Source organism: Python bivittatus, unplaced genomic scaffold (assembly GCF_059951505.1).
Source record: "Python bivittatus isolate LINGU-HERP-01145 unplaced genomic scaffold, Pbiv_v1 ctg000050_np1212, whole genome shotgun sequence".
NCBI lineage: Eukaryota > Metazoa > Chordata > Lepidosauria > Squamata > Pythonidae > Python > Python bivittatus.
The window spans coordinates 9,133,723-9,152,043 of record NW_028277033.1 but is presented as its reverse complement, the minus strand read 5'-3'; the positions used below and the strand labels follow the sequence as shown (position 1 = coordinate 9,152,043).

The 18,321-nt window shown below is 38.6% G+C and overlaps 1 protein-coding gene across 2 annotated transcripts in view; it reads right to left on the bottom strand.

The window, feature by feature from the left end:
* WAPL (WAPL cohesin release factor) overlaps positions 1–17,874 on the bottom strand; it is a 39,861-nt gene extending 21,987 nt beyond the window's left edge. The window contains exons 1-6 of one of the 2 annotated variants that reach the window (XM_088129707.1): positions 17,630–17,874; positions 14,390–14,895; positions 6,566–7,606; positions 1,817–1,885; positions 1,532–1,650; positions 198–293 (exon numbers count right to left, since the gene is read on the bottom strand). In XM_088129707.1, the coding sequence (XP_087985833.1) occupies positions 198–293; positions 1,532–1,650; positions 1,817–1,885; positions 6,566–7,606; positions 14,390–14,873 (1,809 nt within the window). In that variant the 5' untranslated portion in view covers positions 14,874–14,895; positions 17,630–17,874. The remainder of the gene's footprint in view (positions 1–197; positions 294–1,531; positions 1,651–1,816; positions 1,886–6,565; positions 7,607–14,389; positions 14,896–17,629) is intronic. The other variant, XM_088129698.1, reaches the window with a different exon arrangement.
* Between the last annotated feature and the right edge of the window lie 447 nt (positions 17,875–18,321).

Below are 18,321 nucleotides of genomic sequence, written 5' to 3'. Positions count from 1 at the left end.
TTTCCTCACAAAATATATATGACACAACTCTATACATTTTTAAATAACTCTTCTATGTTGTGGTATCAGAAATTCTGTTCCAGAACTTAACCACTAGAATTTGCAACAATTGTTCAGAATATTTCTACTGGTAAATATGAATGATCTTAATCTTTGCATTTTTTTAAAGAAAGGTGGTATAAAAATACCATACTCACTGGAACATTTGGATTTTTCAGCATTTGTGGTGCTGGAAGAACCTCAGATTCTGGCTGATTCCAATGTCTAGCATTGTACACAGCCTTTGTTGGTGACTGAAAATCAAAACAGAACATTAATATCTGAAATGCAGCCAGTTCGTTCTTTATAAATACTGCATGGTAAAGTGATTGGTTAATATAAGATTTTATAACAGTCATGCTGCTTTCCTTAAAATATATGAAGAAATATTTCCTTAAAATATTTTCTATTTTTTAATTTGCTTTAAAGATAATCCTCCAACATCAAAACTGAAATCCCATTTCACTGCTTCAAATTCTGAGAATATGTCATTCGTTTTTTAGATTCTAATGAAAGTCCCACATATCTTATACCTGTAAATTAATATAATTAGCCATGACACAATGTATGAGAACTACAAAATCATTTAACATGCAAGTCCTTGTATTAATTAAACATGTTTTATAGCTCTCCAGTTGTTGTTAAGGAGCCATACAGTGTTACACAGATTAAACAAAACTTCCAAGCATCTATCACACCCCATATAATGACATAGTTAGCTAGGCTGATGAATGCAATAAACACAAATCTTAATCCAGTTCTGACAGTGAAATCTAGAGATAACACTGGGGGACAGAAAACAGTGTTGGGAAGCTGCACGTAATCCATGGGCTGCCCAAACCTGCATTATGCTATGTTCGAGAGAACAAGACATTTTGCTAAAATGTAAAGAATGCAAACTGTATCCAGTACAGGTGGTCCTCGCTTAACAACCGCTCATTCAGCAACCGTATGAAATTGTGATGGTGCTAAATGAGTGGTACTTACGACCAGTCCTCGAAGTTCCAGCTGTTGCAGTGCCCCTGTGGTCATGTGATTGCAATCCAGGCGCTCGGCAACCGGCCTGGACTTTTGTTTCATGATCACGTTTTGCAACCTTCCCTGCCAGCTTCCCACAAGCAAAATTAATGGGGAACCCAGCAGGAAGTTGGAAGTCGTGATCACAAGGCCCTCGCTTAACAACCTGCACGATCCTTGCTTAACGACAGTAACTGGGGACTGCCAGAATTACCGTCACTAACTGGCACGGTCACGTGATGTCACACTTTATGACTGCATAACTTAGCGATGGAAATTCCAGTCCCAATTACCATTGTTAAGCAAGCATTACTTCTACATTTGTGACATGCTATGATGTACAGATAAGGTTTTCATGCTTGTACCATATTCTTTATGGACATATATATTATGGTTAAAGAGACTTAACTACGTTTTAAAACTACCTTTAAAATTGCAATTAATTTATGATGCTAACTTTAATGTTGCCACTTACCCTCTTTGGTCCACTAAATATCTTTCGTGTATTTTCTTTAGACTTATCACTTTGTGGATTGGTAGATTTCTTATTGCTTTCAGGAACACTGGATGAATCTTCTGCAAAGTCCAGCAGCTCTACAAGAATAAAGATCATGTGGTTAACAAATAACGACTCTCATTCAAAAGAAAGGAGTTTGTTTCAAAGGTGAAAAGATTAAACATATACTAAGAATATCTGCTTGACAAAGCAGCAGTACTGTTGAGAAGAGTGTGCTAAACAAAAAGTGGCAGCGAAATTTACCTATTTTATCTCCAGGAAAACGTACAGCCACCTTCTTTTGACTTAAAATCACAGTAGCTTCAGGCTCTTCTATATTTTAAAAGAGGAACAGAGGACTCCAGATTACAACTATAGTTGAGTATGTAACATTCCCCACAATGATAAAAAATAAAAAGGAGAGGAGGGGTTGTGAAAATGAGTCACGTAAAAAGGATCCACTGAGGGGTGGGGGGGGATATATAAAATACAACTAAAGAGGAAATAAACTACATCTTTCATTTTTTTAGAAGACTGGAAACTTTCTTTTGAAGTTGCAGTGTGTTTAGTGAGGCTAAGAGGAACTTCACAAACCACCCTACTGTGAAAGGAAGAGCTTTAGATACATGCTAAATAAAATGCTAGCAAATAGCAAATATCCAGGCAATAGATGACTGTTCTATCAAGCAACTTTCAGTTCTTCTCCTAAGCTAATAGTAGACAGTATTTCTTGCCCACTATTAATATATATGTCTGTTTCAAGCAATATATTCTACCTCAACCTTGAATCTATCTTTTTAAAAGGAAAATCTACATGGGTCAGTAGAATATTCTTAACTGATATTTCATCAGAATTAAAGTTTTTTAGAACAAATACTGTTGATGTAATCTGCTACCTAATTTAACACTAGCCAAATGGTGAGTCCAATTAACATCAGCTTCACAATGGCTTCATTGGCATGAAAGCTGAACGTGTTAATGCAAAACACAGTAGAAACTGTCACTATATGCATGACTATATAGAAACAGGCAGAACTGTTTCAACATCTACCTACCCCAAAAGCTTATGTATTTAGAGAAATACTCTTTCCTCAACTAGTAAGAAATTCAGAATTAATATCCAACATAACTGTCTACAACTTACTAATCAATAAAACAACCAGACTTCTAAGGAAGCAAGGGGCAATCATAAAATAATAACATAAAGTAAAATAAAACATTTGACAAGAAAATAGTCTCAAAATCCCAATGAAAACTTCCTGATAAACTGAAATTACATACTCTCATTCTATATAATAACACTGGTTGATTAATTACTACATAGAAAAGAGTTTTAACTGCAACCCCCCATTCAAATATAGATGAGGATTTGAAGCTGTAGTCATGAAGATGTTCTGATAACTATTTTTATATCCCTATAGAAATTGACTCTATTTTAATATTTAATGCATCCATATTTTTGATTATACAACTTTTTAAAAGGCATGTGCTTCCTCCAAGTAATCTGCCTCTTAATAACTTCCATCCTTTTCTACAACCCCGCTTTGCAGGAAATTAGAAATAGGAACTATGGGTTTGCTAAAATGTTTAACTTGAAAACAGCCTTACCAAGAAAGGATCGCAGGGTTCGTATCTGAGCTCACCCCACACAACGCCCCCCAACCTATTCCTCTTGCCATGGATTCAGAAATATTGCTCTTATGTGGAAGGAGAAATATCATTCACTGGCAGCACCTCCATCTGGAGGTCTTAAGATTAAGAGGGGTATGTCTTTTTAAGGGTGGAAGCTAAAATACACATGTCCAAATACAGCACATGTAGCTACTCGCACTGCTATGACATTTGATAATCAATAAATCAAATTAGCCATAAGAGGATAAAAACCAGAATGTTATGCTAATTACTAGACATCATTCAAAGCTTTAGAATTATAAATATAATTATACATAAATCATCTTAACAGCCTCCAGTTTTAGTGTAAGGGCAGTAAAAACACTAGGCTGTATTGCTTCGACAGGAGAGGCTTGAGAGGGTGAGAGTTTGGGGTTGGTTGCAAAACAGAGGAGGCCTGCCGCTGAAAAAAGCTGGATGGATCCATTACCATCAGACAGACCCTTCCAAGTGACTAACAGAAAGGTCACCAATTACATAAAGGAATATTTTATAAAATATCTGTAATATGAAATAACAATTAAGTCGAACAGCAAAACGGTATTTGCTTTTAAAGCAACTTGTGTTTAATGATGTAGAAGGCAAAACAGGAAGACAAATTCTGGTCGAATGTTAGGAAAAAAATGCCAACAACATTAGCAATTTGACAGTGGCAACAATTGGCCAGAGAAATACTAGATTCCTTTTCACTGGATATGTTCAAAAAGAAGCTGGACATTTTTTAAAAAACATAGATACAGTTTGGATCAACTAGCAAAGTGGGGAACAAAGATATTGGGGAGAAAGAGATGGAAGCAAAGAAAGACCAAAAGGGTATACATATACAATATATGAAAGTGATAAATTAAGAGATTAAAGAGGAGATTGTGGCAAATATTAAATAACATAGATCTCCTGAAGGTGAAATACGTAACCAAATCATACAAATTGCCCACGCATAATTCAAACCCAGCACCTTCTAACAGCAATAGCAATGGGAAGAATTCAGTAATTTCTGTTCACCTCTAACACAGCTTTCTCTGTTCCAAACATTGACAAGGGTTGGGCTAAAAGGCTGCAATGGAACAAGTCAAAGGCTACAACTTTTTTCAAGATGAAATAAACTTATTAGTGAGGATAGACTGAGTTAGGGACCCATCCCTGAAAATTTGTTTCAACCAGTATTTCAAATGACAAATTCTCCCATGGCCCACCAAGGAAGCCCCACTTGGTTCCAGCCAAAGCAGTACAGAGCATTTGGCACAGAGCGAAAAACATGAATCATCATTTTTGTGTGCGGTACAGAAAAAGTCTTAGCACTATGGCTCCAAATTCTTAATTTATTACACTAGCAGTACCTTTAGGTGTGTTTTCATAAAATATAATATAGATGGAGTAAATAGCGATCTATTAATTTGGTTGCCAGTTTCCTTCACACCTCTCTCCAGGGAGTGAATCATAACATCTGTTGTAAATGCCCTAAGTCAGATTCCTACATGAAGTAGAGGGGTGGAAGGTCTAAATCAGGGTTTCTCAAAACTCGGCAACTTGAAGATGTGCGGACTTCAACTCCCAGAATTCCTCAGCCAGCCATGCTGAGGCCATGCTGGCTGGGGAATTCTGGGAGCTGAAGTCCACATATCTTATAGTTGCCATGTTTGGAAAACACTGGTCTAAATGAATACTTCAATTTCTGTTACTCTATGGTAGCTCCTTCCATAGATAAGCAGCAATTTAACAGCAATGTCAACTCAGATAGTCTACAGTCATTTGAACAGCCATCCACCCAAAACCCTCCCCCATCCTTACTGAAAAACAGGCAAACCATTTTCTAATGCAACTTTGTGTTTTAATTGTTGACTTTTTAATGGTTAGCTTTTATGATTGCCCTTTTTACTGTACAAATCTGTGAGATGGGCGGCTATATAAATATTATGTATGTATGTATGTATGTATAAATAAATAAATAAAGTATATGAAATGGCCAAAGAAACTAAACACAATTTTCACTGACGAAATCCAACCAATCTTACATAGTATGAGATCATAAAATAGTATTTATTCTGGCACATTATCAAGAGCTATATGATTGAAATTAGGCTCTTCCTAGTTCTTTTTAAGCTAATTTAGAGACCCAATTGAGTATCAGAGGAGTTTCTTTTGAAATATATGCAAGGGAAAGAAATTATCTTTGTAATGCACAGTTTTGTCATTTTTTAAAATAGAAGAATTTCTCTACTGCCCAATTCAAATGTAATTCTCTCCTACTCTGTGATTAAATTATTTTACACTGTAGCTAAATCATCCATCTTTACAATCTTTAAACATTTAGCCAGTCTATCTGTTATTGAAATATTTCAAGCATTTTACTTAAATAGTTTAACTTCCCGATAAGTTGATGGAAGTTTCTTTTCTGTACATTGTGCATCTTTTCAATAGATGAAATAAATGACACCATGTACTTCCAATTATTTCACAAGCAATTTACTGTATCACTTTAACAAATGTTCACAAATGAAGATCCTGGAATCAAATACATGTTACCTGCCATTGTTTAGACCCATTAATTACCTTTATAAATTTCCAAGCTACTTCTTCTCTATCAAATATCAAGCTAAACAAGATGCAGGATAGATAATCAAGACATTGTTAGCAATTCTTCAGGTTGTTTCAGTTTCCTATTACCTGAATCACTTCAACACTTACATTGAATCCAAGGAGGCTTTCAGTTTACTATTCCTTTTTTCGTTATATCTTTGTGTTGGAAGAATTCTAAAATAATATAATTCTGCATATTCAAAATTAGTGTCATTCTACACTTTCAACATTAAACATGTTAGAATGGAAAAGTGCTTCTAATTATTCAGATATTCAGTTTTTCTACAAAGTTTGCTTTCAGGGGGGGATAAGAAGAGGCAGCTAAGAATTTGCTGATCTATTTTCAAGACATCTTGATATATCAGGGTCTCAATATTATTTATTAGGATGTGAAATTACAATCAAATTTGTATCAACAAGTAGAAACAGATTAGATCAGGATCTATTGGACCACAAGAGCAAATTTCATCCTACAAGGTTGATTCTGCTAAAATAGATTAGGTTGATATTATAATTTAAGACAGTAGTCAGACTGTCTCAATTTAATTATAAAATTCATGATTTAGAATTACTAATAAAGAAAATCCAATTGATCTCTGTTTAATAATCATTTATTCTACTTCTCCAGATTTTCATTAAAAAAAAGTACAGATGAAAATCTGCTCCTTATTCTCAGCATAAGCAAATCAGGGTTTAATGAGTTAGTTCATTATACCTGAGTGAGCAAACCACATTTGTTAAGTGTACAAGGAGATGTTAACTTACCTGAATTGGAGCTTGACTGGCTATCCTGTGAATAGCTCTCGTGTCCATCAGAGGTGGACTGTTGTGAGGAAGAGGAGGCTGTCGTTTGGCTTCTTTTTTTATTGACTTTCCGTTCCAACAGTCGTTCTTCATCGTCATCCTCACTTTCACTCAAGTCATCAAAACCAAAGTATTTAATTTTGTAATTTGAGCTTCCAGAGGTTCTAGATCCACCTTCACCACCCCCTCCTTCGTCGCTGTCATCAAAGCCAAAGAATTCTAATTTGACATCTTTCTTGGATTTGGTATTGCTGGGTCGGAATCTAGTTGTCGTCTTGGCTGTAGCTATGTCGGCTTTCTTTCTCAGACGCCCTGCTTCCCCCAGATCAGTAGGTGTCGCTGTGGCAAACTCATCAATACGATCCATGGTATCTTGTATGGTAACATTACAAACTGATAAGCATGACGGATGGAGAACAGTGTAGTCTCTAGTCCTTCCAACTGTCCCTTTAAAACTGGTCCCACTACTTAAAGCAACTTTCCTTACTGGGTTCACACCATCAGTATTTGAATCACTGTTTGCTTTGGCTAGAGGTTGAAGAGTGCCATCCAGTAGTTTATCAAAATTCGTCATTCCCTGCAATTTTGTTTTGTTTGATCTACAGTATGTCCGACAATTACTCGGCCTGAGAACAGTTTGCATCAGTTCTTCGTTAATGGCTTCCTTTGGACTTTCCATTTCTTCTCTGACTAGATCTTCATCCTTGTTTTTTATCTCTGCAAGTGGTTCATCATCAAATCCTAACATATATTCTCCTCTTTGGGCATCCTCATTTTCATCTTCCCAATCATATAAGCCAGTTATTAGTGATCCTTTAGTATGGGATACATCTGACGGAGAGTCTCTATTTGCAATATGGGAATCCCAAGAATCATGAGATTCCTTGATTTCAATGTTGTATCCAGGAATTTCTGCTATTTGAGCATTAACTGTGTTGTCTTCAGCATTCTTGTAGAGGAAATGGCTGTTCTCATTGTCCTCAGAATAATTCAGTTCAGTATCTACAAAATAAACACCAGTGAAATGAATATACCTGATACTACAAACTGAAATGAGTTTAACAGTATTTTTCATCAACAGACTAGAAAAGCAGATGTTTTCAATAAAGAGCATCTTCCCTATTTTGACATGTTTGACTGAAATACTAAGTATCTTGTTTACAGTGTTTTCTGTACCCTTTAGTAAAGGAAAGAGTCACATCAAGGAAGAAGAACACTTCTGCCCAAGCAAGAGGGAAATTTAGGGAAAAATAACTCAAATCAAATGACTCCTCCTAACCTTTATGTAGGAGAACCAGCAAGGGTAGATGTTGGACTAGGAACGGGAGCCAGTCCATCACCCTCTCTCAGCTCAGCCCACCTCACGGGATAGTGGTTGTGGGAGACTGCTGGACTGCTCTTCGATATAAGAAATACCACATAAAAGTACTAATACTAACCACATAGATTTGTGAGCCATCCAGTGTGTCAGTTTATATCTTACTGAAAGCAACATATGGGTTTCTCCTGCTTCACACTAGATATTGCTTCCTTCAATATTTAAATACAAGTATAATCTGACCACTAGACAAACTTAACAGAAGCCTAGTTCCTGTAAACAAGCTTAATTAAATATAATAAGAAATAATTAAAATCATTGTGGCCCACTATATACTGTGATGTATTGGAATCTAAGAGCTATTTTATCCATTCATTTATTTCTAAGATTAATTAACTACTGTACAGCTAACAGCTCTCAGGGTGATACATTATAAAAACACAAATTAATTAATTGGGGTGACACACAGGGAAGTACTTAGAAAGAGCAGAAACAGGGAGGGGAGACTCTTGTATGAGCAGAAATATCTTCTATTCATACTACATAGAGCTGAATGTAAGTAATTATCATTTTTAGGTTGGTGGTCTGCCTTTTGGGAGAAGTCAGTAGCAGGAAGCATTTTTCTTCAGTTTCACAATGTTTCCTTTTGAATGACAGGGAAACTATGAACTATACATGGATCATTTCAAGAGTGGATAAAAACATGAAGCAACTCTACATGTATAAATATTAGTTGTGAAATCAGTTGCAAATTAGAATTTCTATTACATTCAAATAGGGAGCGAAATACAGAGATGAAACATCTTAGAATAATGAACGGAACCAGCACAGATGCTTATATATTGCTGCCTCTTTTCCCCAAATGTTTTCTATTAGGACTGCATTGTGCCTCTGTGGCTTTGGAGTGCTCAGGGGTATGTATCTCCTGCTTGCCAGCGACTCCTAAACAAATGCATCTTCTCCTGAAGTTCTGCTGCGGCCGCAAAAAGCTTTCGTAGCATGTTGGGAAGAGAGGCAACTGCTTGAAAAGAGTTGCAAAGAAGCGCCTGAGCTCTTAAATACGAAGTGCTGCACAGCCCTATTTAACACCGCATCTCTAGGGTCCTCTTTCTGATTATATGTGGGTTTGAGAAAAAGTTGTAAGGAACAACTATTTAATGATTTGTTGAAAGCATCACTTACAGCAGTTAGCAGAAAAAACACTACAAACTGTAACTTTTTATTTAAGGAAAAACTTCCCATAAACCTCCTTTTTAAAGGATACTTTTGAAACAACAGATCCAATTTATTAATAAGATTCATACTGAACTCAGTGGAATCTGTTCTGTGTAGATACAATTGCAAGCTAAATTACTTACCTTAACAAATGGACTTGCCTAATGTTCATTCTATTTCAAATGTTCACACCATCAGGTCTTCTCATTAATGTAGTGCTTCCCAAAACTGGGTAAATTACCCAGAATTGGGTAAAAGTGGTTTTTCTTTGGGTAACGACACACAAACCCAATACCCAATCACAACAGGGACATTCAAATTGACTTAAAGATTGCCATGTGTGCTAAAATATATTTGAAAATCTCCCAGAGTATTCCTATTAAGACGAAAATTGATGAAATCACCAATGGGAATTTGTGGAAATGACATAAAGATCATTCAGTGATATTGTTTTTATAATACAGGTAGTCCTCGAGTTACAATCATTCCTTCAGCGACCGTTCCAAGTTAGGGTTTTGGGTAATGAAGGAAAATGTTTGGGAAGCACTGCATTAATAGATGTTTAATCTGCTGGTTTTTAAGAGTGTGATCCAATCTTCCCTTGCAGAATCTCCATGTTCTGAAAAGGGACAAAGTCAAACCTAGATTGCTCCCTTTCATGCTTAATTTGATATCCCATTTATATAATTCTGTTTCAGTTGGGTATGGAGGACACAAGCTTTATGCATTTATGTAAGGTTGGGAATCCTGAATCAAGATTAAATCTAGTCCTAATTTCTTTCTCTATAGAAGACAATCTTAAGAATATACAGAATATTCAAGAATATACAAGCAGACCTGAATGCAAGAACATTCTCTGGGTCATATGTAACATATCCAGAGGCATGTTGTCCTTTTGTGCCCTTTCTCCAATTTCACAATATTCTTTCTGAGATGTAATGACCTGAACTATATGATGTACCACAGAGATCAACATAATAGCTGTATATTACTAGCAGCTATATTTTTATTTCCAATTCCTTTTCTAATGATCCTCAACATGCAACTTCCTTTTTGTTTTTTCCTTTTTAAAACAAGAGCCATGCAATGGAACAGTATTTTCATTAAGCTGTCCGCTATTACTCTGAAGTCTTTTCCTGGTGGTGAGCCACTATCAGTGCTGATTCCATCTGCAAATACAGCTAAGTTTGGACTGGTTTTTGCCCCAACAGTTATGACTTCCTATTTGCTTATACTAAGCTGCATTTGCCATTGTAATCTCAATCCTCCAAGTCTGAAAACTCCTGCTGAAGTTCTTGATTTTTTTTTTTTTGGAGGTGGGGTGGGGGTGGGGGAAAGGGGCTTAACTACAGTAAATCATTTGATATCTTTTCAAACTTGGCTATTTCACTTCTCATTTATAACTCCAGATCACTTATAAGTAAGTTTAAATACTGGGTCCAGTACAGCTCCTTCCTAACGTTTGTCATGTTTAACCCAGATTTGGAAGACACAGAAGGCAATTTGAGCATTACAACTACCTTATTTATGGCAGCCTGTTATTGCACTGATAGAACTTACATTTCTATCAGAAGAGAAACATTAAGTAAACACCACCCAACTACAACTCAAGACTACATGCACTAGAGTACTATCAAGAAAGACAGAAGGTATGATAAAACTCACTTTGATGCTTTTAAACATTAGATATCTCCAGAACTTGGAGACAGAGCAGACCACAACTTCAACTTTAAAAAAAGTATTTTTTAGGAGGAATATCTGTCATGGATAGATAAAATGATACATCTGGCAATGCTGGCCATCAACACCATACAGTACCGCATACTATAATAGCTGCATCATTTGCATGATAAAAAGACTGATACAGATAGCAGAATCTACATATCACCCTAAACTACAGTTTAGTGCAACTTGGATGAGCCATAAATCCTGTATCACCCATTTCCTTCAGTACGTTTTGCTTCTTTTTTTAATTAAATTACAGACTGTTATTTTGTTAGATGTTAGCTATGGTTAATCTTAAAAGCTTTAGTAATTTTTCAACTTGTTTGGATTAGCAAGCTAAATAACATGTACCTGACATGTTAATCGTTTATCAGTACAGACACTGACCATAATTTAAGCTTTTAATCTCCCAGCTGTACAAAAGGGAGAGGCAGCCAAGCTTGAAGTTCACTGTGGCTCATTTGTGTGGCAATAAACTATGGTCTAATGCGACATACAGATACATCCAATCTGATGGTCAAGCAAAATGGCTTTAACTCTCACAAAAAGACTCAGTGCTGAATATAAAGAAAATCCAATAAAGGCCTGTGAATCAAATTCTTAACACTCAAGTGGTATTAGAATCACTAGCTGAAGTACAAGTTGATGAGGACACAATTTTGCTTTAAATGAGTCAGATTCTAGGACCTAGAAAGAAACCAAGACAACAGTTTCTTCAGTCACGGCTATGAAATACCAAATCTGAATTTTACTTAATTATATAAATATATGTGTATGTTACCATAATTTTACTATATATGCAGGCACATGCCTAGTGAATAAAGAGTTGTTATTTTACCAAGGATTTCAGGAATCCAGATGACTATTACTCTGTGGGATTTCATCTGAGCAAGTAAACACCATATGTTTTTCTTTCAATTCTTGAGCAGGTGGATTTGGCTAATGAATAGTATTATTACCCTATGATTTTCACCCGAAGCTTGAGCCCTATTAAAACCTTCAATTTTGTATCCATTTTTAAAGGCTCAGTATTTTCAGAAACCAACAACTTTATACATACATACATACATACATACATATCTCCATAGTTCTACAATAACACTTCATATGAAATTTAAAACAGTTGGACATTATACCAAGAGAACAAAGCATCTCTTTTTTTTTTTTTAGCTTATTCCTGCATTAACATGCTTTTATACACAGGTGAAATTTACAGGTTTTAGTACTTGTTATATTCATATTCTACCCCATGAGTAGAAAAGTTCCCATTTTCAAGATGCAGTAGAAGGCCTTTTCAATTACATTTCTACTCTGCTTCTAATATGCATTGTTCTTTTAAAAAAAAAACAACTGAATTTATAAAGGTGTTTTAAAACAGTAAGAAATCAAAGGGAAAAAAAGTAAAACAATATTGTGCCACATTTAGAATTAACACACCATTTAAACACAAGTAATTGCATTTTTAACTGTTCCAGGACTGAAAAGTTGACAAACTGTACAATGCTGAAAGACATTAGGCTGCAATCAGGTACTATATATCACCATACAGTTTTATAAAGATTACTAAGTTTAGGAAAGTGCTTTGGACTTGTTGAAAATGTTATACAAATACGAACACTTAATTTTTTTAACATATGAATACAATGAAGTTTGATGAGTCTATTTGTAGTTGCAAAATGCCTGATAAGCAGGAAAGGAAATGGATTAAAGCACTGTAGAAAAGAGCATGATTGACTAGCACCACTATTAAATTACAATCATTTAATTCAGAGATTCAAACAGGAGTCTTGGATCCAAATAGATCCATAGGAATATTACTGTTTCAAAGAAAACACCAACATACACAAATCATTGTAGGTGATCGTTCCAACAGTCACTGTACTAGAGGTTATAGAAGAATTTAATGGCTTGGATTAGTAAAGTGACTGGAAAATAACAATGGATAGATAAAATGACATAATCAAACAGAAACTATAATAATTATTTAGAGGTCCTGGAGCTGCCACTGTTTAGTATGTATTATTCTATTTAAAGGAAACTTCCTTTAAGATACAAAAGAAAAATAGGCCAATGTCTTAACTGTTCTTGCTTAATTTCAATCCAATGACCCTCCAGTGTTCCCCTCGGACTGTTTGTAAGTATATAAACCTTGTTGTTCCAAGAACTACAGAAGCCAGAGGTGCCTATAACATTTTGTTTCTCAACCAGACCATGCCAATCCAGCCATTCTGGTAGTTTTCTGGAATTTAATCCTCCCCACCAGAAACCAGATTGGCATAACCTAGAGGAGAAACAGAACGTTCTGTTCCCAGAGTAGTTTTGTACATTCCTAGCTGCTTCTGTCACATTAATGAAGAATCGTACCCTCTGATATTATATTAGGACAGTAACTTTTAACTGACAGATCAAGTACAGTACTAGAAGCATAACTATTTCTAAATAATACAGGATGTTTTAAATTGGGAGATGTCACTGATTCTGCTACATTACTATGATAGGGAATGAGATAACATTGATAATGGGGCTTTTTTATGAGTGGTAACTTGTATTCACTTAAGTATATTATCTTACTTTTCTCCTTTAAAACCCTTAAAAGGATTCTATATTGATGCTTTGACAAACAATTTTACATTTTGTTGTTAAGAAGCAATTAGGAAGACTAATTTGCTGAAAATTGCAAAGATCCTCATCTACTTACAGTATACTTCAGAAACAGACTATTTCAAATCAGTATGGGGACTACAGCACCCCAAAAATCATATTCATATTCAACAAAAGCTTGACTTACCAACAATTTGGGGGAAAAAAAAACTAGTCTGCAAAATGATGGATGCTGCTGAATTAAACACAATTCCCCTTTCCTATACACAATTTGACATCACTTTTGTTTGTTTGTTTTTAAACTGGCTTTAACAGATGCAGAAACAGCTAGACTAAATCTCTAAACAACCAAGTAATACATGGAACAAAGTACCTATTTCTGAAGGTGGATTCTGATACCTACAGTAGCAACATCAGAATGATAACATTAAAAGACAGATGAGTATATTCAAGTGTTGCTCATGCCTCTATGTTCCATTAGGTCTTTCAATTCTACAAAGAAATAATTGGCCTAAAAATTAGTTCCTCTAATCACTGTGGGTATGACAACTGTGGGGATGCTTCAACTGGAAAAATGATTTGAGGCTTGCAGTGAGATTTTATGCCTGAAATGCTTTTTTTAAAAAAAATTCATCTATATCTTTACAAATCATATATCCATTACAAATAATTGCATGTCCATGTTTTGCTATTTACAGTTCTGAAAAACAAAGGCATATTTTACAAAATATCAGTTGCCTCTTTGATTTCAACTTACAAAATGTGAGAAGTGTCCAAAGCCGCCGCCGTCTCCACCACCACTCCCAAGCACATGCCAGTTGGAGCGATTCAGATCTGAAGAAACTATAATTTGGCTAAGACAATGGCTAGCTTGCAACACTGACCTAACAGTTAACTTTGAACACAACTATATTAGTCAAACATACCTGCGCTGCTACATTTGAAGTCTTCATCTGCCATGTTTCTGGCTGAATCCTTCTCTTTTAAGTCATGCACCGCGTTATCAAAAGACACGCATCTGCTGGACAAAGTGTCTTCACCAATCGATGGAGGAATTTTGCTGTTAGACTCGAGTACAGAAGAGAAGTCTGCAGGCTGAGAAGCTTCAACCAACTCCAGCTGAGCGGAACCTTTAGCTTGTGACACGTTCTTTGAAGAAACTGGCAAAGACTCTTCATCGCTGTCAAATCCAAATGGATCTTCTATTGCTTCCTCTTCTACTTTGGGTTTCTTAGGAATCTCAGAAATATCTGGCTTGATGTTGGGCCTCTTCTGGCCTAGCTTGGCCATAAAGGTAGTTTCTCCCCATTTTGTACTAAGAGTGGTCCGTTTGTTTGAAAAAACTTCATCAAATTTTGAATTGCCATTACCACCTTTCCTGCTATATGTCTTCCCAAATCTGGATGTCATTTTGACCCCTGTTTCATATTCTCTGTGGAAAGACAAAAGTGCTTTAAAATACAATTTTGATTTTATTTAAAGGAACGTTAGTATATTTCATGTTTAAAAATGGTGAACAAAATCCCTGGCATTTTAAACTCAAGAGGTGATGAAATCACCTAAAATAAAGGTGTTCTTTACATGTTGCATGCACAAACAGAAAATGCCCAGAGTTGTTTTGAAAAGGTTTGCTTAATATGCATTTTTTCCCCAAACAGTATGACATATTAGGAAAATACTGTAAATGATTTTTTGTTTAATTAAGATCATTTTACCTATGGCTTGAAAACTCTAACCACACCCTATACATAAATCAATCTTGCAAGATGAAGAGAAAAAAACAGCTGAAGATGAAGGAAGTGCTCCATGCTTTAATGTCTCTTACAAGTGCAAGGTTTTTATAGTGAATATAAGCCAATACTATCTGTTGAATTTCATCTGCCCTGATACACAGATAAAAACATGTTGTCACTGCCCCCAAACATGGTGGATGTTAATGGGGAATTTGAAAAATAGTGTTACATAAAATAGGTGAATTTGGTTCTTCATTCAGCATATTTTTGCAGATAAAACAACAGGACAATGTTTATGGCTAGGTTTATAATACCTTGGCCTGATCCCGGAGGGCTATTTTCATGTCCTCATTAACTAGCCAACAACATTTTAGCCTAGCATACTCCATGAATTCAGGCCATATAATTAATGTATACTTCAGCTTGTAATGTGAACCCAGGGAAATCTGTTAAGTGATCAACTGTGGTAGGCAAATCCTGTGAACACAGCCTGTATTTGCCAATACACAATCACACACAAACACTCCAAGATATCTCCAAAATAGAGTGTATTATAACAGTCAATTGTCTATTGACTATTATAATACACTCTATCAGTCAATACAGTTATGGCTGATTATTGCCAGACTACAAAGAGAATCACACTTTTTTCACCAGTCTCAACTTCAAAAATGATCTGTTTACAGAACCCATCTTAAGAGCACTCCAAGATTGATATTTGACTAAAGAGTACATTAACAAGCTTAACCTAAAGGCATATTTAGATACTTGAATGTTAACTAGATTACAGTATATTACAATACAGAAGATCCAGTTAGTCCACCATCTTTCTACCTAAAAACACCCCTACTTGTTTGTGAACAGCTTTTCTGAACCTGAATATTCCAGATGCATTGGAATATATAGCTTTCTAGATATTAAAGTAGTAGTAGTCCAGTGATCTGGAGAACACCAAATTAGAGAAGATGTTCTATTAAAAAAAAATGCTAACAGAACTGGCAGCTCACAGGTGATCAGCACTAGCATAACTTCCACTGGCATAAAGGAACTCAGGTGGCCTTCATCAACATATTTTAGCGATGGCTGCCAAATGATTTTACTTGCCAAGGAAGCCTACAGTCAGTGCAGGACACAAGTTCAAGTGTAGTATTTTGGGGGGAAAAAACAAAATGAAGTGAACCAGAGGCTACTGTCACAGCCAAGGAATCTACGTACTTTGCATGGGATATAAAATTTAGACTAACAACTAGTGTTTACATTTTCAAAAAAAGGGGGGGCTCTGAATCATTCACTCATTCCTTCTTCCCAGCAAGCTTTGAGGGAGCCATCACACAATCAGATCCTGTGCCTGATTAAGATCCAGTTTGTAGCTCCAGTGGCATTCCCTCACCATATCTAATTCTAAGAAACCCACCCTCCCAGTTTTCCATTTGCACGAATAATTCTAAGAAACCCAAGATCCTGCCATTACAAAACTTCAGTCCGCCTAATAAAGTTACTGCCTCTGCAGGCTTTGAATTAAGTGATACAGCACCTTATCATCTTACTTTTCTCCCCCTACAATTATGTCTAATTAGGCTAGGAAGTTTTACGCTCCCAAGGAGATCAGCCAAAGCCTTAAATTAGACAAGCCTAGTCTGAAACCACCTTAACCACCATTAGGAGAAGCTGTGTTCCTGAGGGAACTTCTTCTTTCAGGCTTTTTCTCACCTTGGACGTTTTCAGTTTTTCTTTGCCCGCACCGTGTATATTCTTGGCCAGTAAAATACCCCAGGAAACAACAACAACAACAACGAAAAGAAAGTTGTCCACACAAAGTATGGCATGAATCCTGCCCAACCTGAGATTTAATCTCGCGGGATTAAACCCAGGAAAGGAGCATCCGTGATCTCCCTCCTGCCTTTTCCTTAGACTGGGGGGGGGGGGGGGGGGAGGGCTGGCTAATGGTGGCCGTGAAAGCCCCCCTCCCCTTCCTCTCAACCGAAAGCCTGTCCTCCGTTCGCCCCCTCCCCACCGCCGCTGCCGCCTCTGGAAAAGGCGCCGAGATCAAGGGCGTCCCTTCAGTTCCTTATCAACGGCAAGGCCGCCTCCCCGCCGGGGAACTCTAGCGGGGGGGGGGGCACGCAGAGAGGGGCGCCCGGGAGAGGAGGCCACCAGTAAATCCCCGCCTGACGGGCCGAGCGGAGCGGGGCAAGCCCGCATCCTGGCCGTTTCCGCACCGAGCGCCTGCGTGGCTTTCCGCGGACGGCGCGCTCTTCCGTCTCCATCCCCCGACGACTCCCCCTCCCCGAGGAGCGCCGTCGCCCGAACCCTCCGGGCCGCGGGGGCCAGGCCGCCCTCCGCCCCGCCCGCCGCCGGCCCGGGGACGGCGGCGCGGCCGAGGCCGAGGCCGAGGCCGAGGCCGGGCCTGAGGGGGCCGCGCCGCCTGCTTACCTCAGGAGGCCCGGGAGGAGCGGCGGGAAGGGCCGCCTCCGCCGCCGGGCCCGAGCGGCCCTCCGCGGCCGGACTAGGGCGGGAGGACGCGGCGCCGCCGCCCCCTGCGCCGCCGCCGCCGCCGCTTCCTGCGCGCCGGGGGGAGGACGACTACGATGGCGGCGGCGCTGCGAGCAGGGCCCTGGACCATCGCGCCGCCATTTGCCCCCGCTGCTTCCGTCACGGAGCGCCGCCCCCGGCCCGGCCGCCGCCAATCCCCGCGCGCCTTACTCAACCCGCCCGCCGGGCCCGCGTCGCGCCTGCGCAGCGCGTCGCGGCGGGGCGCGGCCTGGGCCCAGCGCGCATGCGCGCCCCAGGGGCTGCCAGGAGTTGTAGTCGCCGGGCCGGGCCGGCGACCGAAGCCGCGCTGACTCAGCGCCCGGGGCCGCTGGGGCGCCTGGCCCGCCCGGGGCCCCTCCCTCCTCTGCGGCGCACGTTTCGCTTCTCAGCCTGGCCGGGCAGTCTGGTTCGCGGGGTGTCCTTTCCGGAGCCTTTCTGGCTCCCCAGACGAGCCAACGCCGCTAGGACTTCCTCGTGGTCTCCCTTCCAACGAGTACCCGGGCCCAGACCTCTTTCCTTCTTAAACTCATATGGCCGCCCATCTCGTATACGTGACTCTGGGCGGCTGCCCATTAAAAACAGGATAAAACAGC